Genomic DNA, 25,528 nt, shown 5'->3' with positions numbered 1-25,528 from the left:
CAAGGGTCGACAAGTAAAATGGGCAAAGTAACTAAGACTCCAGCTAAAGTTGTTCCTCCTTCTCCATCACGTAGTGACACTGCTGATGTGGAACCTGAGGAAGCTGCAAATTTCAGTCATCATTCTCAGGGTCCTTCATCGGTTGCTGAAACTGCTCAGGAAATTTCTAAAATACTAATGCCTCTAATAGATAAGAAACTGGATTCCCTCCTGTCATCTTTTGACGCTGCACTTGCCAAAATAGATTCAAACACCTCCAGACTCGCTACCTTAGAGCAGCGAGTTAGTGATGTAGAGGATCGCTCCCATGATATGCAACAAATTGTAGGTACTCAAGCAGAAAGCGTTCAATCGCTTTTAGTCAAAATTGATGATATGGAAAATCGGCTTCGAAGAAGTAATTTGAGGTTTATTGGGGTACCTGAGCAAATAACTGGTCACGCTCTGGTTCAACTGGTAGCCCACAAAATTCCTGCAGCCCTAAATTTGTCAGAGGATTCCGTTTTGCCCCACGTAGAGAGGGTTCATAGAATAGGTCCAGAAAGACCAGCACCTAATTCACGATCCAGACCGGTGATTGCAAAGTATCTAGACTTTCGAATGAAGGAAAGGATACTTGCTGAATATAGGAAGACACCCACACTAATGGTAGATGGTTTTAAGGTGCTCATATTCTAGGATTTTTCAGCAGCGGTAACACAGAAAAGACGGGAATTTTCAGATGTGTGCAAATTACTGTATGAGCGTAACACTAGATTTGCTTTATTATACCCTGCCAGACTAAGAGTGGAGGATGGGGGTCAAACATTATAATATATATTATCTTATAATCTATATAATATATATTATATAGATTATAAGATTGCTAAACGTCATTTTGGTGTGGGTATAGACAGGGAGCGCTCACCGCAACAATCACCAAACAGATGATTGGATAACTGATATAACACTAATTTAGGGTTTGGCTCTAATTTCTAAATAACCACGATCATCCCTGAGAGTAGATTATGCACTTATATTCGCTATTATTTTGTTAAATGTGACACTAATGTTGAATACCATAACGTCTAATTGACATGAAGGAGCATTCCTCGTTTTGGTGAAGATTTTCTACTGTACTGATATACGTTTTGTTTGCTACTTTATAAGTGATATTGAGTAGTTCAGGTGTGAATCACAGGTTGCAAGTGATGAACACCACATTGAAATGTTGGAGAGAAAATAAAGGAAAAGGGTGTAAGAGACATTGCGCAGAAGTGTATAGTGCATCTATTTTTTTATGGTTTGTTTTTCATTTTTATTATTTTTATTTACATTTTTTATTTTGTTGTCTCTCTCTCGTTTTCTCTCTCCCCCCCTGGGGGACTCCGGAGCCAGAAGGCTCGCATTCTTCAAAAAGGGTGGTCTCCGCTTGCTGGGACGGAGTGCCACGTTTTAACTTAATTTTGTTCTTAGACTGTTTTGTCCCACGGCAAGGTATTGGATAAGACATGTCTAACAATATGAGTACCGGTAACACTGGGTCGCAGGTTGATAAGTAAAAATTTTTATCCTGGAACATTGGGGGTTTGAACTCTACTATTAAACGCAAAAGAGTAGTAACTCATTTAAAAAAATTTAAGTCTGACGTAATGTTCTTGCAGGAAACGCACTGGGCAGAGGGAGATATTTCCACTTTGAGGGCCCCATGGATAGGGGAATGTGTTAAGGCTAGCTGTAATAGAAAGATCAGGGGGGTGGCCACACTATTTCAAAGGAATCTGCAATATTCTATTATAAATACCATTGCGGATCCCAATGGAAGATTTTTGATTATTGACGTAGAGATTCAGGGAACCTGTTATACTCTGGTAAACTTGTATGCACCGAATGTTTCACCTCAAGAATTTATAGGAAGGGTGATGGACATTTTGGCGCAACGTACTAACTATGCATTGATAGTGGCGGGTGATTTCAATTCAGTGGAGGATCCCTCATTAGACAGACAACCGACTCCCCAATCATCTAATATGGCAATATGGAGACAATTCCAATCTTTTAAAGCAAATCATCAACTTACAGATGTTTGGAGACTATTGAACCCTACAGATAAATCATACACCTTTTACTCTGCAGTCCATAGATCTTGGTCGCGATTCGATTTGTTTCTGGTCTCAGATAGCTTGGTATCTTGCATACAGGATTCCAGATTGCATTCAATTCTAATATCTGATCATGCGCCCATTACAATTTCTTTGAGTTTAACGCAGTCATCTAGGGGCTTGAAACATTGGAGGTTTCCGTCCTATATGTACAAATCCACTAAATTTAAAGATCACCTACTAGTACAGTGGATGAATTATCAAGACGATAATATAGAGGCATGGGATACACCAGCAATCTTTTGGGGTGCATCGAAGGCTGTAATGCGGGGACAGATCATAGCTTTTGTCTCTTCCCAACGGAAGGCAGAAGCTGCTGTGTATAAATCAATGTCAGAGGCCCTAACTTTAGCGTTACAAAATTATATAGCAGACCCTACTGATGTTTCTAGGGAAACGTATGTTCAGACAAAACAACTCTTAGAATCGCACCTTTTATCCCAAGCTAAAAAGGATGTACTGTTCACTAAGCATAAATTTTACAGGTGGGGGAACAAAGCTGGAAAGTTGCTTGCTAACATGTCTAAGCCCTGGCGTAGAAGAACGTATATCACAGCCATTAAAGATCCGTATACCAATGCTTTACTCACAACGAATAATGAAATTATAAATAAGTTTGAAGAGTACTATAAGGACTTGTATAGAGATCTTCCTTTTGATCAGTCTTGGTATGAAGCTTTGATCCCTGATGACTTGTTGCCTTTATTAGCTATAGAGCAACAGGAGGCACTTTCTGGGAAAATAACACCAGATGAAGTGCTGTCGGCTATTTCACAGTTACAACTCGGGAAATCACCGGGCCCAGATGGTTATTCAAACGAATATTATAAATTATTGCGGCACCAGGTAGCCCCGATTTTAGTGGATTTGTTTAATGACATGATAGACAACAATTCTCCATTCCCATATTTTACAAATACAACTACAATATTGATCCCTAAACCTCAAAAGGATGTACAAAAATTAGAATCGTACCGACCTATCAGTTTGTTAAATACAGACGCGAAGTTGTTAGCTAAAATTATGGCAAGTCGCTTACAAACTATTTTGCCAGAATTACTAACTCCTCATCAATTGGGTTTTGTAAAAGGGCGTCATTCAGTTCGAGGAGTTAGAGCGGCTATTGCTGCAGTGGCAGTGTCAGCAGGGGCATCTTCAATTTCTACTAACACTCTATTAAGTTTAGATACGACAAAGGCTTTTGACACAGTGTTATGGCCCCATCTATTTAATGTATTACAAATGCGTGGGTTCAACTCTTCATTTATCGGATTGATCAAATATCTTTATTTATCCCCAATGACGTCCCTAATGATAAATGGTTGTACTAGTGCACCTATAGAGATGTTCAGAGGTACTAGACAAGGGTGTCCTCTTTCACCCCTCTTATTTGATCTAGCTATAGATCCGCTGATTAGAATACTGGAGAAGGATGATCATTTTAAGGGAATAAAGATTGGTTCTAAAACAATAAAATTAACAGCATTTGCAGATGATATAATGCTTTACATTGCAAATCCTCATGACTGCCTAACGCATATACTGGGGCTTTTGAAAAGTTTTGAAGAAATATCAGGGTTCGCGGTGAACATAGGTAAATCAGAGGCACTTTATTTGGGTTCGCGCAATTCATTACCACGTCTGCCTAGTGATGTTCCACTTAAATGGGCCAAAGACAGGATTACATACTTAGGTATTGTGCTTCCTAGCAATTTGGCAAATTTATATCCTTTTAATTATAGACCCATTATAAAAAAAATTTCGGACGAATTGGATGGCTGGAGGAATATCACTCTGTCATATATGGGTCGCGCGAGCTTAATCAAAATGATTTCATTTCCAAGGTTAATGTACACGCTCCAAATCCTACCTTTGCTCATTACAGTTAAGGATCTGAGTCTTTTAAATAAAATATTTAGGTCCTTTATATGGAATGGTAAGCGGTCTAAGATTAGTTTGTTAAAATTGCAACAAACCAAATTGAATGGTGGAATAAGCTTTCCAGATATCAGATTATATAATAAAGCAGCTATGATCCGTTATTTGTCGGATTGGATAAATGGATCAGAGAATTATGCTAATACCTCACTTGAGCGAGAATTTTTAGACCAGGGCGATTTGATTACGTTTCTTCACTCCCGTGACCAGGAGTTACCAATCGCAATTAAAAATAATCCTTTATTGTGGAATACAAAACGAGTTTGGCACTTGATAAGACAAGAGGCGGGCCTTAACTCACACAAATCATTATTTCTTCCTCTAGTGAAAAATCCACATTTTCAGTCGGGGCAGGCGACATATCCATTCACAATATGGCGTGTGGGTGGCATTCAGAGAATAGGCTGTTTGGTAGATAAAGAAGCATGTCGGGTTTTATCTTTTAGCGAAGCGGCAGAACAGTATAATGCTTTGTCGGGGTTCCCCATGGCCTTCCTGCAGGCACAGCATTATATCAACTCAGTAATCCAGGTGTTTGTGGCGGAAGATTGGAATAATCCAGTAGATGACATTCTTTCCAGGCCTCCAATACTCAAGAAAGCTATTTCTAATTATTATCAGTATTTTAAAATATCTTTGGATCACGCGTCCAATGCTAGGGGACTTTCGCAGTGGGTTCAAAAATTTCCTCTGTATACACCGGAAGAGTTATTGACTGCCGTTAATTATTCCTGTAAAACTTTAACATCAACAATATATGTGGAGATGTTTCTAAACATTTTTCACAGAGCTTATTTGTCTCCGCATAGAAGTTTTTTAATGGGACGTTTGGCTTCTCATTCCTGTTATAGGTGCGGAGAAGATAATGCGGACTTATATAATTGTTTTTGGTCGTGCCCAATAGTCCGAGGATTTTGGTTACGGATCAAACGATATGCGGAGTCAGCTTTACTCAATTATGTCCCTTTCATTCCAGAGTGGGCTATTTTTGGCATTATACCTACAGATATGAGAGCTAGCAAAGGAAGCAGAAAACTGTTATTGGCAATTAGCGCGGCTGCTCGTAAAACATTATTGCAGGAGTGGATTTCGACCACCTCCCCATCTTTAGTGTTATTTAAGACAAAGTTATATAACATATTTCGAATGGATTGGGTAGAGGTAGTCTTAGAGAAGGAAAAGAAAGTGGAGACATTTTTTGATATGTGGGAATCATATATATCTACATTATCCCTCGACGTGCGACGCCAAATATATTATAGTGTGAAGGATACATCTTGGTTTTTACTCCAGACTGTTGGAAATAATACACCAATAGACATCAACTCTGCCACGACCTAATGTGTTTTCATCAGATACAGATGATTATGGATCCTTTGGGGGTGGGGGGGGAGGATTGGGAGAGAGCTCTTTTTGTTTTGTTTTTTTGTTGTAGTATTATTTATTTGTTTTTGGTTGTATTAGTCAGATGTTGAAAGTTTTAAATATTATCTGATATACATTATGTTCTGATAACTAGGACATATGCAGTGTTTATATGGTGGAGTACTGCTATCATGAGCTATATATATATGTCTATGTGGTTTTTGACTTTTTTTTTTTTTTTTTTCTTTTTTTTTCTTTTTTTTCTTGTTTTTTTTTGGGGGGGGGTTTCTTTTCTTCTTTGGTAGACACACTGTTACTATATTATGTTCACAACATTTATGATCTATATGTCTACTGTACTCTATGTATATTTATACTTTGCGTGATTGTTATTTTGATGTATCTGATTGTGCTTATGTGCGGTGTCTCAATAAAAGAAATTGTTTAAAAAAAAGTAAAAAAAAGCAAAGCGGCCGCCCTCATTCAAAGCGAGCGCTTGCTTTTTGCGAGCGGCTCTGAATGAGGTCCTATGTGTGCATGTATGATGCTCTGTATGTGTGACCCTGTATGTTTATCTGCATAGGAATGAGATCTGCTGCATATGTGACTGCATATGTGACCTGCTGCATGTGTGACTGCATTTGTGACCTGCTGCATGTGTGACTACATATGTGACCTGCTGCATGTGTGACTGCATATGTGACCTGCTGCATGTGTGACTGCATATGTGACCTGCTGTATGTGTGAGTGCATATGTGATCTGCTGCATATGTGACCTGCTTTATGTGTGACTGCATATGTTAACTGCTTTATGTGTGACTGCATATGTGATCTGCTGCATGTGTGACTGCATATGTGATCTGCAAGTGTGACTGCATATGTGATCTGCATGTGTGACTGCATATGTGATCTGCTGCATGTGTGACTGCGTATGTGATCTGCTGCATATGTGACTGCATATGTGAATCCCTGTATATGCATACATGTTACATACGTTTTTCTTATGTGATGGAATTGATGTGAAAGGCTCCTTGTATTTACCGCCTACTAGTAATTCCCTCTTACTATCTCTATCTCATTTATTGGGGGCAATTCCATTCAGCAATGTTGAATAGTCCTAGGAAGGAGTTCCTGGAGCTATTCAATTGACCACGCTGTTAGGTCCAACTAGAACCACTAAATGGCGCACATCCACTACACGACTAAAATGAGCGATTGAACAATAACGATATCATTATAGGTCAATTGTTCATTAATCGTTGTCAAATCGTTCATTAAAATGTCTAAAACGACCAGAGATGCGCGCTCCCGCTGGTCATTTTAGACATCTATCGGGCAAACATGCTGAACAACCTGACGATAAGGTCAGGTTGAGCATGTTAGGGGATGATTGATGTGACTACACTAACCGACTGCTCATTCAGTGTGGGCGCAGCACATACTGTCAAACGACTGCACGATTACAATGTCGCAAACCTGCAGTCGTTTTGAGGTCTGCTAGTGGATGTGTTCCTTAAGTTGAATAATGTTGGTTACAGCACCATAAGCTTGGTGTTTAGTCGTGGTAACCGGCATTCTCTGACTAAAGTGCCAGACGCGAGGCTGGTACCTCCGCGCTAAGCCAGAAAATAGCATTGTAGCCGGCACTGAAGTTGGATTTCTGTTTGCAACTCTGGAGGGTGCGAGCAGATATCCTGTAGTATGACTTAACAACACAGTGAATTGAATAGCTTTGGGAACTCCTTCCTGGGGCTATTCAACATCATGCTGAGCTGAATTGCCCCCATTATGACTATGCTATTAATTTTAGACTTTTAATTAATTTTAATATATATGTAGGGCGTGGTCTAAACTGATGTGAGACATTGAGGTCATCTGCTATCTCCAGAAGCAGCGCTGATCCGGAGGCTCCTATAGCGGTGGCGACTAAGAGATCTGCCAGCTGAGAAGAGCTGATTAATGGGCTGTGTACAAAGGTGGCGATTCAATCCAATGCAAATTGAATAGCGCCGCTATTCAATTCAGTGCGCTGTGTGGTCGGAGAATGACAGTTATCGCGCCTTAACAAGGGTGTTAAGGCGCGTTAACCGGCATTCTCTGACCAAAGTGCTGGGCGTGCGGTTGTTAGCGCCGCGTTAAGCAGAAAAACTGCTGCGCGCTCAGCACTTTGGTCGGATTTCTCTCCACATCCCCAGGGGGTGCGAGAAGAAATCCTTTAGCATCCCAAGCAGTGTGGTGAATTGAATAGCTGTGGGAGCTCCCTCCCGTAACTATTCAACATCACGTTGAATTTAATCGCCCCCATAGTTCTTAGCCTTGATGTATGTGAGCATTATTACAAGTAAAATTATACTTTTTATACTATTCTCATGAGTGCGCTATTCCTACTATCTGCATATATATATATATATGTAAATAATTTTTATATATATATGACATGGGACAGATCTTGGCGGATTATATATATGTCAATGATGGCGACACTCGGTAATAAAACTATGCTTAACTGCAGACAGTAGGAACCAACGTTTCAATACTTTATTGTATTGTCTTCAAGGAACCGTGAAGACGATGCAATAAACATTGGTATATAGTTTCTGCAGTTAAGCATCATTTATTAATGAGTGTCGTCGTCATTGGAATCTGTATTGTGGGTTCACTTGATGGACACCTGCGGAGGGCAAGTATATATGTGTGTGTGTCCAGGCATAAATGATTGTGTATATATACATATAATTATATATATTTATTATTATTATTATTATTATGTCATCACAGCGTACTGCAGTCAGGATAGGATGATGGGCAGCGTTCGGAATCACACATGGTGTCATAGGATATAAGGTGAGCTTTATTCTTTTAGTTTTGTGCATACTCCTGCTGAGCTGATAGGTGTGATATATTTTCTCAACAGTCAGAATGTCGACAGCATTATGTTCTGAATGACGACATTCAGGATGTTAACAATATAATGCAGGATTACATTATGTAGATGGATGCTCAGAGGTACCAATTATATGTGCTGCAGATTTATTGAGACTTTTTTCTTTTTAGATCTAGTTGATTTCTACATTTTCTATGATTAGGTCTCTAATGCAGTTGTTACATTCTCTTTATTATATATGTGGTTTATTGGCTTATTATGATTAGTGTATCATGCTCACAGTATCATTATGTTTGTATATGTGCTATTACCTACTTGCATGTACTTGGGATTATTTCTATTTATGTATACACTCTGTTTCTATAGTAACCAAGCAAACTCCGAAAAGGATGTGCCGAGGTGGACACAGCCGCCAATTGTAGCCTGACGGTCCAGTGCTAGAAACTCACATTTGAATATATAAGGTGAGTGTTTTATGATGTACATTGGGCCTGATTCAGAGTTGTACACAGTCTCTGGACGCAGCTGCTCTGCGATAATGTGTAAAAGTAGCAGGATGCTTTTGTGATCCACAGCTGCATGGCATCACCTGCATGAACATCGGTCATCTAAGTAACCCTCAGGTTACCCAAGATGGCTGTGAGTTTTACGCTTCCGGGGCCAGTGAAGCTGCGTCCAAGGATGCAGCCACTAACCTTGGTACGCCCAGAAAAACGGGGTTGACACACCACCACTTTCTGTAAAAACCACTTCCCCTTTCCCAAACAACCACAAAGAGCAAAATTTACTAAGCAGTGGGTTCTAAACCCTGGCGGTTTGGTGGCGGTTTGATGGCGGGTTCTAAACGCCGGGGATTTGGTGGCAGTTTTGCGGCGGTTTCTAAATGACAGCCCTGTTCTATTCTATTCTAAAATGTGTTATGACGGTGGTTTTGCAGCGGTTTTGGCCTTAGTAATTCTGCGGATAGCAAAACCGCCACCAAACCGCCGGAGGTTAGAACCCGCCGCTTAGTAAATTTTGCCCAGAATGTCAGTCATGCTGCGGTTTGGAGAGCACTGTGACCATTGTCACAGACACAGATCTGCACATGCGCAGTACAGATCCTACATATGTGCAGAATAACAAAGATCGGAGATGTACGTAAACTATCGGGCTTGCGTACAACTCTCAATCAAGCCCACTGTTCCCTGAGGAGATAATTACATTCTGAGAGATTGGAATGCAAGTGTTTACTGCTAACTCATCTGTTTAAAAGTTCCCTGAGTGCCGATTGCATCTGGGCAATAGGAGTGCCGGACACATAAGTGACATTGGCAAGGTTAGAAATAATGATTTTTATTTGAAATAATTTTGTCCTTCAAACTTTGCTTTCTCCAAAGAATGCTCCGTTTGCAGCAATTACAGCATTGCAGACCTTTGGCATTCTAGCTGTTCATTTGTTGAGGTAATCTGAAGACATTTCACCCCACGCTTCCTGAAGCACCTCCCACAAGTTGGATTGGCTTGATGGACTCTTGTGTTCCTTACGGTCAAGCTACTCCCACAACAGCTCAATGGGGTTGAGATCTGGTGACTGCTTTGGCCACTCCATTACAGACAGAATACCAGCTGCCTGCTTCTTTCCTAAATTGTTCTTGCATGATTTGGAGGTGTGCTTTGGGTCATTGTTCTGTTGTAGGAGGAAATTGGCTCCAATCAAGCGCTGTCCACAGGGTATGGCATGGCGTTGCAAAATGGAGTGATAGCCTTCCTTATTCAAAATCCCTTTTACCTTGTACAAATCTCCCAAATTACCAGCACCAAAGCAGTCCCAGACCATCACCTCCACCATGCTTGACAGATGGCATCCGGCACTCTTCCAGCATCTTTTCTCTTGTTCTGCGTCTCACAAATGTTCTTCTATGTGATCCAAACACCTCAAACTTCGATTCGTCTGTCCATAACAGTTTTTTCCAATCTTTCTCTGTCCAATGTCTGTGTTCTTTTGCCAATATTAATCTTTCCTTTTATTGGCCAGTCTTAGATATGGCTTTTTCTTTGCCATTCTGCCTAGAAGGCCAGCATCCCGGAGTCGCCTCTTCGCTGTAGACGTTGACACTGGCGTTTTGCCTGTACCATTTAATGAAGCTGCCAGTTGAGGACTTGTGAGGCGTCTATTTCTCAAACTAGAGACTCTAATGTACTTGTCTTCTTGCACAGTTGTGCACCAGGGCCTCCCACTTCTCTTTCTACTCTGGTTAGAGCCTGTATGTGCTGTTCTCTGAAGGGAGTAGTACATACAGTTGTAGGAAATATTCAGTTTCTTGCCAATTTCTCACATGGAATAGCCTTTATTTCTAAGAACAAGAATAGACTGACGAGTTTCACATGAAAGTTCTCTTTTTCTGGCCATTTGGAGAGTATAATTGAACCCACAAATGTTATGCTCCAGATACTCAACTAGCTCAAAGGAAGGCTAGTTTTATAGCTTCTCTAACAAGCAAACCCATTTTCAGCTGTGCTAACATAATTGCACAAGGGTTTTCAAGGGTTTTCTAAATATTCCATTAGTTTTCTAACGCGCTTAGCAAACACAATGTACCATTAGAACACTGGAGTGATGGTTGCTGGAAATGGGCCTTTATACACTTATGTAGATATTCCTTTAACAACCAGACGTTTGCAGCTAGTATAGTCATTAACCACATTAACAATGTATAGAGTGTATACCTGATTAATTTAATGTTATCTTCATTGAAAAAAACAGTGCTTTTCTTTCAAAAATAAGGAAATTTCTAAGTGACCCCAAACTTTTGAATGGTAGTATATATATATATATATATTTTTTTTAGATATATATATATATATATGTGTGTGTGGGGGGGGGTGAGGGGGGGCACAGCACAGGCCACACCCTCACACTAAGGATGGCCATTGGTGGGGTTACCGTCGATGACGATATAGCAAGTGGCCCCTCGATGGTTACCAACTATGCAATGGTGGGGTAATCAGAACCTGGGGACAGGGCTTCGCAGGTGTAGGGGAGGTGCTGTGCTCCGTGTCCTGGCACCTTGTAAAAAAAAAAAATTGTTTATGCTGTGCCATCGATGAAGGGAAACCATCTGATTCTCCCCCATCGATGGTAAAAGCATTCGACATCAGCCATAAACCATCAATGATTATGAATCATCAATGGTCGATGGCCATCCCTAGGTCACATCCATGACATCACTAGTCAGACCATAGGCCCTTTATATCTTTCAGCTCCAGGCATATGTGGACCTTAATCTGGCACTGGGTAATTTTAAAGTGGTATGAGGTTAAACTTTACACTTTTGCACTGTGGGCCTGATTCAGAGCGATGTTCGCACATCTGCGCATGAGTATGGGTCGTAATGCGCATGCGCCAACCAGTCAGTGCGGTCGGAAATCGTGTGTTCGCAAAATAGCGAGTGCCTGCTAATTTGAGTGACAGGATGAGGCGTTTGTGGGTGGTAACAGGGGAAGGTGCTTGAAAACGGGGAGTGGAGATCTGAACGCAGGCGTGCCAAACGGTCAAAACGGGCATTTAATGGGAGTGCATAATTAACAAAGCAGCGTCATCGAACACGTCACTTGGTTGTCTCTTAGCCTGAACTGTTCGCATGATTGCGGTAGGAAAATCCAACCACAAGCACTGCGAGCAGTTCAGACGCCTTTCGATGTACTCGATTAATCTAATAAATAGCGGAGATGACGTATGATGCGAACGGCCAGGGGGCGTCTTTACAAAATAGCGAGCGCATATTTCGTTCGCTCGCTCAGACATAGAGGCGTCAACAGACCGCAAAGAGCGAGCGCTCTATTTAAATAGCCGGCCCCTTTTTCTGAACGAGTGAGCGCAAATAGCGTCCGGCTCTGAATCAGGCCCTGAATGTCTACAGTATCTTTAGATGCTTTCTATAACCCCAAATACTGTCTCCTAATAATACACCAACAACCCCACAGAGCACAATGAATTGACACTATCACAGACCCAGCACTATAAATTACATATAATGCAGCAAGTACAGTGTGGAATAACATTAGGTGGATTGACAAATCAAAGCTACCATTGAATGAAATTGTGCTGTAGCTCTGTTCATCTGTACTAACATCCAAATTCAGACATACAGTAATTCCCCTGTGACAAATAAAACCTTATTACTTACCTTTCCAAAGCCACCCTGGCCTAGCTGACGGAAGAACGTTAGTCTCTGGATGGTGTGAGAGACTTCATTGCTGAGGCAGGATGACTGAGCACTGCTGGTTCCTAATGGAAAAGTGAGATGAGAACATTTCAATAACACCCATATATTATAGAACATTAAGGGGCCTAATTATCAAATGTTTTTATTTTCATATAATTATGTAGAAACTGCAGTTTCTACATAATTTTATGAATTGTTGCTATGTATTAATAGCCTAATGCATGGCATTTCATAGAAATCTCCTGCAGAAGGCTAATTAGCACTGCAGATCGCAGTCCCCATTATTATCAATGAGGACTATGATCTGACCCCTATGTCCCAAATTCCGAAAGGCAAATCATTTTGGAGTTTGGCCCCATTAGTTTACATCATTTTCAGATGGTGTAAACCGCTTTAAGTCTATGGAGGCTTTACTCTCAGGAGAGAGATCTTCCAATGCAGTGTCAGATTCCCCTGGAGGAGTTTTTCACAAACTGCTCCAAAATGCTGGGGAAATAACTCACAGGGACAGCGGTTATCACTACCGCTGTCCTTGCGGGTTCAGTTTAGTACATAGTGGGGCTACTTTCATTTGAAATAAAAAAAATTGTGCCGTGATATGAAGTGTTAATAATCGTGGCAGTGCCTAATTGAGCTCACATTTTTATTACAGCAGACAACCAGGGACAGCCAAGTTACATAAATATTTCCATTCATATATCCTACTTCCTACTGTGTGCCAATTGCAGTCAATCTAAGGCCCATATTCAATTAGCGTTGAAAAGCCGAGATCGGCAAAAAGTTTCCACCGATGCGCGGTTTTCGCCACTTTACGAAGTATCGCCCTATTCAACTCCAGGATGCTTTTCGCCGATCATGGCTTTTCACCTCTAATTGAATCCGGCCTTTAGGGGTTTTTTGGTCAGCTATATGTTTTGGGCACCAGATGGAGCAATTCAATTGTTGCTCCACGTGGGCATTATAGCCGCCAGCATTTCTGCTTGCACCCTCTGGATGATGCGAGCAAAAATGTGCAATAAACCGGTGGTTAGAGCATCCAAACAGCAGTTTGGGCGCCCTAACCAGGACTGTAGACGGGTTTATCCGTTTTACATGTCTAAACCTGGTCTAATAAGGCCTGATGACCGCAATAAGGCGTCCATTCATTTATTGTGAAAAACATTAAAACCATTTTATGCTAAACTTAACTCTAAAATAACGACACTGACAACAACTGCTTGGTTCGAATCAAATTAATGTATTTATTAATTGCATGAATTTATTTTAATAAAGGGTGGCAAAAGAAGGCGCTACCACAACCCAGCTCTAGCCAAATACTTCTCACCAAAAAATGGGGACGACTAAGATGCCCCCCTTTCAATATGCGTAACCTGCGCTGTGAAAGTCTCACCACCCCTTACTATGGCACAGTCCAGACGCTTCCGCAAAGAAAGCGCCCAATTGTCCACCCCGCATAGGTAGGACACACTCCCTGTCCTTCAAAGGGGCAAGTGCCCCACAGCGACCACTTATGCCACATGTGCCTGCTGGTTAGTATCGCCTTCCCGCCTACTGCTTTAAAATTGTTTAGTAAAGGACAAACACACGGTTTTGGGTAGGGATCGAGGGGCTTCCAACTGAAAAAGAGGCTGAACCTATTCAAATTTAGCCTTAAATAGAAAAACTCATTATACAAGCCCCCTTGAAACTCTAATTGGCTAACTGTCAACTAATGAAAAAAGGGCCTCAAAAAGGAGAAAACTGCCTAGCAAACAATTTCCCTATTACTAACCAATCACAAAAAACTGAGGACTCTTATATAGCCTCATGCCTATGAAGCCCTCAGCTAGTCTAATTAATTGGTACGCAAAATCATTAAATTGCAACCCTTGGCGCCCACTAATTATCACCGCCCACAAAACAATTAAATTGCCCCTATAGTATTTAATTCTGCTCATAATAACAGTATATACACACAATTTTTTCTAATTTCATCAACTATGTTAATCCAATAGCATCAGAAATCTAAAGTATGTGAACTAAATATTTCCTTTTGTGACAAACAGGACTGTCTGCAACATTTGTGTTTGCATTACATTTGCCTATAATGTGTGGTCACATGACAGCACTGCTACTATCAGGGCCGGATTAAGGCTTGTGGGGGCCCCAGGGCAACTAAATTGTGGGAGCTCCTCCAAGCCACACAGAGCCCACCCCCCTCCCTGAAAGACCCACACAGAGCCTACTCCCACCACATGAAGACAGGGACAAACATAGGATTTTTTTTTTTAGGGGGGGTAGGTCCTGAAAATAAATTTATATATGTATATATATATATAGGGGAGTTCAAGTCCCAGTAGCACTCATTAAAGAAGTCAATGAGGGAGTGCACGGTACATATAATAATGGTAGACAGCAGATCCAAAGAACCAGCACATCCAATAAGTTAAATGCAAAAAAAGGCTGTATTCAAAAAAATATCATAATAGCAGCAGAGAGCGGCAGCAGGAATGATAACAGTCACTGATAGAGTCCAACAAAGGTGAAGCATAACTTCATGATGATATACTTAATACAACCAGGGTGGTCACCAAACTGTCAGTGTGCATCTCACCGGACCCTAGAGCAGCAAGCCTAATCTCGACAGCTGTTTCGGCGCTGTGTGCGCCTTTATCAAGAGCAGAAAAGACTAAAGCACAATGAGCCATATAAAGAGCCACACACATTAGTGAACTCACCCACAGGTGCGCGCGTCCACCCCTCTGTACACAACGGTTCCAGGAAGTGGCTGGACGCACACGTGGGGAACAACGTGTAACCGATCCACGTGACAAGCCCGATCACATGACCGGGGATGACGTGATGGTATCCTAGACAACACCAAAGCGGTAACCACGGAGCCGCATATTCATGCAATTAATAAATACATTTCGCTACAGCTAAACACCTCATTAAGGATTTCAAATGTATGCCGATTGATTGCATTCTTCCCCTAAGACGAGGGGGCGACAGGAATAAGTTCCTACTACAGAGGGAAAGCTTTTGGATTGACCGATTGAACACTGTTGTACCCAATGGGCTTAATGAGGGTCAATATTTCAGCTGTTTTCTTTGATTTTTGTAGTTGAGCTCCTGTAAATCTATATACCCTGTGCTCTCCATCATAGGTTTCTTTGTATATGTTTTTTGTTAGATTTTTTTAGTTTATTTATTTATTTTTGGGGGGGTATTTTGGGTATTGCTAGATGTGTTGTCTATTGTTATGTGTCGTTTATGTGTCATATTGTGTTTACTACTGGCATCCTGATATGTTTATAATGCACCTGAGCCATTAATAGCCACTTAATTTAGCGGATTGGTATGACCTAGTTTGGGTCATTATATTTCCCTTAGCACGCATCATTGGCTTTATTGCCTTGCCTATTTTTGGCTTTATTATGATTATGCGGCTCCGTGGTTACCGCTTTGGTGTTGTCTAGGATACCGTCACGTCATCCCCGGTCATGTGATCGGGCTTGTCACGTGGATCGGTTACACGTTGTTCCCCACGTGTGCGTCCAGCCTCTTCCTGGAACCGTTGTGTACAGAGGGGTGGACGTGCGCACCTGTGGGTGAGTTCACTAATGTGTGTGGCTCTTTATATGGCTCATTGTGCTTTAGTCTTTTCTGCTCTTGATAAAGGCGCACACAGCGCCGAAACAGCTGTCGAGATTAGGCTTGCTGCTCTAGGGTCCGGTGAGATGCACACTGACAGTTTGGTGACCACCCTGGTTGTATTAAGTATATCATCATGAAGTTATGCTTCACCTTTGTTGGACTCTATCAGTGACTGTTATCATTCCTGCTGCCACTCTCATACACTCACACATAAACAGTATACACACACTAATACATATATACCGTATATACTCGATTATAAGCCGAGCTTTTCAGCACATTTTTTGTGCTGAAAAAGTACCCCCTCGGCTTATACTCGAGTGAAGTGTAGCGCTGACCGGACGGAGTTCGGTTAGCGCTACACAGCACAAACACACAGCCGCCGGAGCCGGCAGCTGCGTGTTTGCTGTAATCAGCAGCCGCTGAGAGTCTGTCAAACTCTCAGCGGCAGCTGCTGCTCCCACTGCAGGAGCCATCTTCCGGCTCCCGCAGTGGGTAATGGGAGAGACGTCGTCATGACGAGGTCTCTCCCATACTGCAAAGCGGCCGGAGGAGCGGATAGCGGCGGGACCAGGAGCGGGGGGGTTTCAGGTTAGTGTTGATTTTTTTATTTTTATTATGCTCTCTCTACTAGGGGGGAGGACTACTAGGGGCACTACCAGGGAGCGATTACTACACGGGGCACTACCAGGGGGCGATTACTACACGGGGCACTACCAGGGGGCGATTACTACAGGGGGCAACTACCAGGGGGCGATTACTACAGGGGGCACTACCAGGGGGGGATTACTACAGGGGGCACTAAAAGGGGGGATTACTAAAGGGGGCACTAAAAGGGGGATTACCACTGGGGGAACTACCAGAGGGGGATTACTACTAGGGGCACTAAAAGGGGGGGGATTACCACTGGGAGCACTACCAGAGGGGGATTACTACTGGGGGAACTACCAGGGGGGGATTACTACTAGGGGCACTAAAAGGGGGGGGGATTACCACTGGGAGCACTACCAGGGGGGGGATTACTACTGGGGGCACTAAAAGGGGGGATTACCACTGAGGGAACTATCAGGGGGGGATTACTACTGGGGGCACTACCAGGGGGGGATTACTACTGGGGGCACTAAAAGGGGGGATTACCACTGGGGGAACTACCAGGGGGGATTACTACTGGGGGCACTACCAGGGGGGGATTACTACTGGGGGCACTACCAGGGGGAATTACTACTGGGGGCACTACCAGCTGCTACATTTCCCACCCTAGGCTTATACTCGAGTCAATAAGTTTTCCCAGTTTTTTGTGGTAAAAGTTGGTAGCTCGGCTTATATTTGGGTCGGCTTATACTCGAGTATATACGGTACATATTAACACATGGATACTAGAACATATATACACATACACACTAACACATACACAGTATACACATAACATACTGTATACACCATGACACATATACACATAGAATCACATACATACATACACACACACACACACTGAAACAGTACACAAACATACCTTCACTTAATGCAGCAGCTGCTACAGGACCAGTCCTGGTTGCAACAGGGGCCGGGCACCTCGATCCATTAGGCCCCGCCCCCTCAATGTAATGCAGTGATTTGCGGGTATATGGGGGCGGGGCTTGCCGTATTGGCTCTTTCCCCAATGTTGTGAGTCAGGGAGGGTTTCTATGTACGCAGAAACCCCCCTGCATCCGCAAAATGCGAGCGCAAGCTCTGAATGAGGGCGGCCGTTTCTCTGTAATGAGCCAGCATCCTGGCCGCTCGCTAAGCTGTGGGTGACCACCCACAGCTTTAGCGAGCGGCCAGGTTGATGATCATGAGTGATGTCAGTGGGGCCGCCCCCAAATGACAGGTGTTCCTTCGGGAACGCCTCTGTTTGGCCAGCCACCCCCCACCCTGCCCACAAAAAGGTGCAAGCTGTCTTTCACCATCGACAGCTGCCCCATTTGTAGTGAGCCCCGGAGCAAGAGAATTTCTCTCTCGCTCCGGGGCTTGCACACTCGCAGTGTGGCCACTGCGCATGCGCAGGGCCTCAACATCGACTTGCTTGCAAGCGCTCAGCGCTTGTGAGTGGGTCTGAATGAGACCCTCAACCCGGGAACAGGTGTCGCTTTGTGTGGGGGCCCCTGGACGACCACCCCTGTCGCCCCTCCCTTAATCGAGTCACTTTCTGCCGAGCATCGATGCAGGTTGTCATATACACAAGTGTGAAGCTCTGGAAGGAGATATAGCTAACAAGCTCCACAAATCGTATCTTGGCCCCAGATCCAGTTTAAAGTTTCCCTCTGCCCTCCTGTCTCAGGGCGCCCCCCAACTTTGATTACAGCTTCAGTGCAAAAGAGCACCACAACTAGAAGTTGAAAATGAGGATGGTGGAGACTGAGCAGGGGGACGGGGTTACATGGCACTATACAGCCAGTCAGTGCTAGCAGCAGCATGGGGGAGCTGAGGGGAGGGGGGGGACTGAGCAGGGGGACGGGGCTACATGGCACTATACAGCCAGTCGGTGCTAGCAGCAGCATGGGGGAGAGGAGGGGAGGGGGGGAACTGAGCAGGGGGACGGGGCTACATGGCACTATACAGCCAGTCGGTGCTAGCAGCAGCATGGGGAAGAGAAGGGAAGGGGGAACTGAGCAGGGGGACGGGGTTACATGGCACTATACAGACAGTCAGTGCTAGCAGCAGCATGGGGGAGAGGAGGGGAGGGGGGGACTGAACAGGGGGATGGGGTTACATGGCAATATACAGACAGTCAGTGGTAGAAGCAGCATGGGGGAGAGGAGGGGAGGGGGGGACTGAACAGGGGGACGGGGCTACATGGCACTATACAGACAGTGAGTGGTAGAAGCAGCATGGGGGGGAGGGGGGGAGAGGCAGCAGGAGCAGATACAGACAGTGGGTCTCATTCAGACCCGCACGCAAGTGCCTATTCGCTCTCAAGCGGGTCGATTCTCTCGCTCCGGGGCTCACTACAAAAGGGGCGGCTGTCGATGGTGATCGACAGCTCGCACCGTTTTGTAGGCGGGGTGGGGGGTGGCTGGCCAAATGGAGGCATTCCTGACGGAACGCCTGCCGTTTGGGGGCAGCCCCACTGACATCACTCATGATGTCAGTGGTGAGCTTCCGGCTCTATTAGAGCTGAAAGCTCACTGGGGCTTGCGGCAGACGAGACCCTACCACAATGGTCTCGTCACAAGCCCCGATGGTCGCGATGGTCTTGACCATCGCGACCATCAACCTGGCCGCTCGCTAAAGCTATGGGTGGTCACCCACAGAATAGCGAACGGCCAGGAGGCTGGCTCTGAACATAGAAGCGGCCGCCCTCATTCAGAGTGAGCGCTCACATTTTGCGAGCGGCTCTGAATGATGTCCAGTGTGCCAAATGATGATGTAAGGTAAGAGGGAGGAAGAGGAACACTATCTATATGTATATATGAATAAGGCCAAGATTTACTAAATAGGATAATGCTGTAAAACCCCAGAAAATGCAGTTTTCAGGGGTTTTACCGTATTCTCCATATGTACAAAGCACCGGCAAGCATCAACCCGATGGGTAACGCCACCTGTAGGTGGCATTACCCAATGGAAGCCAATGGGCTTCTTTTCGAGACACTCCTCCTTGGGAGGGATCTGATCGGATCTCTCCCATGAGCCCCCGCGGCCGTCTGGGCATGCGTAGAAGGACGCCTGAGGGATTTCTGGGTATTAAACTTGGAAATCCCTCTGCCCGGCAGCATAGCAAAGGACAGCTCTTATCGGGGTAGCTGTCCTTTGCGATATTCTAGGTACATACCACGGTAATGAACTGCAGTATGTACATGAAGACAGGCGGGATGTACCGCATCGCTAATGCAATGCTTAGTACATCCCTCCCTAAGTGTGTGATTATCTGTATGTATGTGTATGACTGTGTGTACCAGTATGATATATATGTGTGTGTATAAGTTTCTGACTACATGTATGTATGTGTGACAGTGTGTATGTATGTGTGTGTGACAGTATGTATGTATGTGTATAAGGGGCAGATGTAGTACTTAGTTTTGGAGAGAGATAAAGGACTTGAGTGACTTGTATGCACTGCAGTGCACGTGCATGAATTAGCATTACGATCGTACTGTGATCACTTATACAGATATAAAGCCATCGCAGACAGAGGGACAGGACATCAGCGTTTGGGGGTGGTGACAGGGGAGTGGTTGGAGAACCACAGACGTGCCTGTCCATTTGAATGCAATTTCCAGGGCGTGCATAAATTAGCCACTCCGACGGCATACGCAGCTTGAGTACATGCGATGACTTTTAAAATTTCTGAGTAAGGTCAGAGCAGCTGTAATTCTGCATGAGGGTCCGATGTTACTTGATGGTACCGGTGTATACGCAGGTCTGCGAGGTATTACAGATGTGAGACAGCGGTAGTGGGTGCCTCTATGTTGGCTTTGCGAATGCAAACATTAGCATATTTTCGCAGCAGATCTGCGTGCAGCTATAGCAATCCATAGTGAATCAGGCCTAAAGTGCCAACCAATCAGCTCTTAACTGTCATTTTTCAAAAATTACCTGTAAAATGACAGAAGCTGATTGGTTGGTATTTTATCTCTCTCCACTTTATCTCTCTCCAAGGCTTAGTAAATCTACCCCTGTACGTGTAACTACATATGTAGGTGTGTGACAGTATATATGTATATGTGTGTGACTGTATGTATGTGTATATGATGTGTGTGACAGTATATCTGTAAGTGTATATGTGTGTGACTGTATGTATGTGTATATGATGTGTGTGACTATATATGTATATGTGTGTGACTGTATGTATGTGTATATGATGTGTGTGACTATATATGTATATGTGTGTGACTGTATGTATGTGTATATGATGTGTGTGACAGTATATCTGTAAGTGTATATGTGTGTGACTGTATGTATGTGTATATGATGTGTGTGACAGTATATATGTATATGTGTGTGACTGTATGTATGTGTATATGATGTGTGTGACAGTATATCTGTAAGTGTATATGTGTGTGACTGTATGTATGTGTATATGATGTGTGTGACAGTTTATCTGTATGTGTATATGTGTATGACTATATATGTATACATGTCCTCCCAACCATCACAATGTTGCTGGGACCTGCTGTGCACATGAGCATAGGGGGCAGCCCAGCAGCTGTGGAAGCAATGTGTACGCCCCCAGTGTGAAGAAAAATGGGTGTGTGATATATGGCCATGTCCCCATTTATTTGCATGCAGAAGGCTCACACACTATGAGCCTGATCCAGAGTTGTACACAAACCTGATAATTTGCTTACAGCTTCGCTGATGGGTGATCGGCGCATGCGCAGGATCTTTACGGCTCATTTTCTGATAAGTGTCCATGAGATCGCTTGCAGTATCCCCTAAGCTGCAGCATGATTGACATGCTGTGGCCATTTGGGGGTGGGGGTGGTGACAGTGATTGATTTACAAAATGGGGACATGTTGCCCCCATTTTGTAGACATACCAAGGCCAGGATCTCCATCTTCTGATGCGGAATTCCTGGCCCCAGCAGAGGCGTTCCATAGGCCATTGTTAGTAAACTTAGGCTTACTTATACCCCTTTCACACTGCAAGCAATAACCCGGGTTATTGTGCAGTGTGGAAGGACCCAGTTGAAATAACCTGGGTCGAGTGACACGGGTTCATCCCGGCTCGCAGTGCAGTGTGAACGGATAACCTGGGTCGATGTGACTTGGGACCCGTTAGCAACATAGGAAGAGCCAGCGCTTGGAGATGATCTCACATGATGCCAGTGACATAATTGACCCTGCAATAAGCCGGGTCATGCTGCCAGTCTGAGATTCCAAAGTGAAAGGGGTATAAGATGGCCCGTGGCTGTTAGATGGTGATTTGATGCTGTGTCTTTGGATGCACCACTCTGAGCTGGAATGCCGGCAGTGAGAGTTTTCAGCCTCCAGACGTACAATTCTGAAACAGGCCCAATGACCAAAACTTTGTATCCCAAATATTGGTCTTTAGTGACCCCCAGCCTTAAGTGCCGGGCCCCTCAAAGCCTCAATCCAGCTCTGCTTGGTCCTGTTGGGTAATTCCATCTTCAGATGGGGAGAAGATGTAACAGATAATTACTGGCTGAGTACGTTATGTGGTCAGAGGATTTATCATATGGTTGGGTGGAGTCTGAGATCATTAGTAAATCATGGTATTGATTATTGACAAATAATGTACGAGACATGATTGGTATGGCAGGAAATTGGAACGGAGCTGCACAAATCATTTTTGACCCTAAAGTACAGTGTAATTCTTCTAATTCCCCAGATGTAATGGGTCACATGTTCTGGGAATAGCAAAATGAAGTTAAAAAAGTATTTTTATTTGTTTGTTTAATCTTGCATCAGACGTCTGCTTTAACACAATAAGGATTAAGGTGGCGCCTCTGTATCCTGTATTTTACAAATATGTATGTAAATATGTGTATGGGCTTGATACTCACAGATAGTGATCATCACAATTGCAATAGATATAATGACTACTAAATGACTGGACACTAATGTTAATATTAAGCTTTATTTACAGATCTCAATTCAGCTTTTAGATTTAAAGCGGGAATAATGTCTAATTACTGCTGCTTTAACTCTAGCGGGTAAGTCACCAAAATCTCGCAGCTGCCTGCAACCCACAGGCTATTACACTTAGGCCCTGATTCAGAGCCGGTCGCTATTTGCAGTCGTTCGTTCCAAAAAAAGGGGTGGCTATTCAAATGAACCGTTCGCTCTTTGCGGTCTGCTCACGCCTCTATGTCTGAACGAGCGTACAAAACTTGCGGTCGTTTTTTGGATAACTACGCCCCCCTGGCCGCTCGCATCCTACGTCATGTCCGCTATTTATTAGATTAATCGAGTACATCGACCAGCGTATGAACTGCTCGCTATTCTTGTGGTTGGTTTTTCCTACCACAAATTTGCGAGCAGTTCTGACTATAAAATAACCCAGTGACGTGGTCAGTGACGCTGCTGTATTAATTATGCACACCCATAAAACGCCCGTTTTGACCTTTAAGCACACCTGCGTTCTGATCTCCACTCCCCGTTTTCAAGCACCTTCCCCTGTTACCACCCACATACGCCTCCTCCTGTCACTCATATTAGCAGGCATTCGCTATTTAGCGAACAAACGATTTTCGGCCGCACTGACTGGCTCGCGCAGGCGGATTGCGATCCGTACGCATGCGCAGTTGGGCAAACATCGCTCGGAACGAACGAGCGGCCGCTTACGAGCGGCTCTGAATCAGGCCCTTAGCCCATAATCTTTACTTCTTATTCACATTAGTCAGTACTTCCAATTACTACCCACACTGCAAGTGACTGAAGCCGCCTTGTCATTGGTAGTTCCCCATTAGCCTCTACACATCCAATTACATCACCCACACACTAAGGGGTCAATCCAAATGACTGCGAAGGGTGCATGTTACTGTTGCCATGACGTTAAAACACCAGGAATGGCGCGGCATTTCGCACCCCTCGCGGCCCGCTCTGAGCCTGGATTCACATAATTTTGCTTGGAGCCCTACGGAGCTGTGAACACTTAATGCGAATTCGGGATGCCGTCAAGTGCAGCCGTTGTCATGATGACTCGCACCCGGGAGTACATCGCATTTAATTGCACAGTAATACATGTGGTGTAAATGGTGCTTTACACATTACCAATACTCTTGGGGGAGATGTATCAAACATTGGAGAGAGATAAAGTGGAGAAAGATAAAGTACTAATCAATCAGCTCCTAACTGTCACTTTACAGGCTGTGTTTGAAAAATTACAAGTAGGAGCTGATTGGTTGGTACTTTATCTCTCTCCCCTTTATCTCTCTCCAAGATTTGTTACATTTCTCCACAATATTTAATAGTTTGGTTGTAGTCCTTGGGGCACAATATTTCAGCCCAGATATAGTGCAACCCCCTATTACTAATAAGTACAAACATTGTCATTTATAAGCATTCTTGGATTTACTATTAAGACAAATACCACTAAATTAGATTTTGATGCAAGAAACAGCATGATATAAATAAATACATTTAAATGTATTTTCAAATAATGGTATAGATATAGAGGCCTCAGCACTTGTCTACTATAGCACAGCCTACCAAAAGTCATTCATGGTGTTTGTATGATAACAGTTTGTATGTATGAGTCTCCCTTACCCTGTCTCTCTGCATCTACGTGATGTTCTTTGCTCTTCTTCTTATCTCCAGGCTTCTCCTCTGGGCAAGATGACAACTGCCTGCATCTCTTCTGTCTCTTGATGGAGACCTCCTGCTCTTCATCAGAGGGGTTAGAAATAATTCTCCTCTTGCTGTCATGTCCATTCTTGCTCTCCTCTGCGCTGGATGATAGCTTCCTCCATCTCTTCCTCCCCTTCTTGATGGAGACCTTCACCTCTTCCTTCGAGGAGGAGTCAGGTAGGATCCTCCTCTTGCTGTCATGTCCAGTATGTTTAAACTCCTCTGAGCTGGATGGTGGCTTCCTCCCTCTCTTCCTCCCCTTCTTGATGGAGACCTTCACCTCTTCCTCGGAGGAGGAGATGGAAATGATGCTCCTCTTCATGTCACGTTCATTGTTGCTTAACTCCTCTGAGCTTGATGATATCTTCCTGCACCTCTTCTTCCCCTTCTTGCTGGAATTGATGCTCCTCTCCATGGTGGCCTTCTTCATCCCTGGCTTCCAACGGTCGCTCTTCCACCAGTGGTTTGAAAGTAAACTGCCCTGACGCCAGCTGCAGCTTTGAAAAGTGGCATGTGCCATCAGTGGCAGTTACCTGCCCATATCCCTGTGCTACATACATGGTGTATGCTGGGCGAGCCTATATGCATGTAACATGAATAGGGAGGCATGTGTGAGATTATCACTGGATTAAATAGTGGTTTCCTAAATTATTGGGTGGGAGTCATTTTATCAATGTGGATTGATCTTGATTAAAATGTATCTATATTACGGTGCAAATTGAATTCTGTTTGTCACTATTTTATAAAAAAAAAATAATAATGTATTATTTATATATTCTGTATTACCAGTTATTTAAGTAGTGCACACATATTAGACCGTGCTTCCCAGAGAACATTTCAGTTACTAACATTAGTCCCTGGCAATCCTTGTCTAATAAAAACATGGACATTAGTCCCTACCCCAGTGGATCTTACAACATACATGCCTACCCTCCCGGAAGTTGCAGGAGGCTCCCGATTTTTCGGGTAACCCCCCGCACCCCTGGAAGAGTAGGCACTTCTCCCGCATTCTGCCCACCTCATAGTGAAGTGGGCAGAATAAGGAGATTTTTCTTGCGGACCGG

At 43.8% G+C, this 25,528-nt stretch overlaps 1 protein-coding gene across 1 annotated transcript in view; it reads right to left on the bottom strand.

Annotated features, from left to right (window-relative positions):
* Positions 1-24,879, bottom strand: part of LOC148442566 (protein kinase C delta type-like) — a gene marked incomplete at its 3' end in the record, with an annotated part of 79,105 nt that extends 54,226 nt beyond the window's left edge. Inside the window, exons 1-2 of the mRNA XM_088463798.1 lie at positions 24,384-24,879; positions 12,498-12,598 (exon numbers count right to left, since the gene is read on the bottom strand). Coding sequence (XP_088319924.1) covers positions 12,498-12,598; positions 24,384-24,879 — 597 coding nt within the window. The remainder of the gene's footprint in view (positions 1-12,497; positions 12,599-24,383) is intronic.
* Between the last annotated feature and the right edge of the window lie 649 nt (positions 24,880-25,528).

Source organism: Taudactylus pleione, unplaced genomic scaffold, assembly GCF_031769625.1.
Source record: "Taudactylus pleione unplaced genomic scaffold, aTauple2 ptg001458l, whole genome shotgun sequence".
NCBI lineage: Eukaryota > Metazoa > Chordata > Amphibia > Anura > Myobatrachidae > Taudactylus > Taudactylus pleione.
The sequence above is the reverse complement of the archived record's forward strand: the minus strand, read 5'-3'. Positions and strand labels throughout refer to the sequence as shown.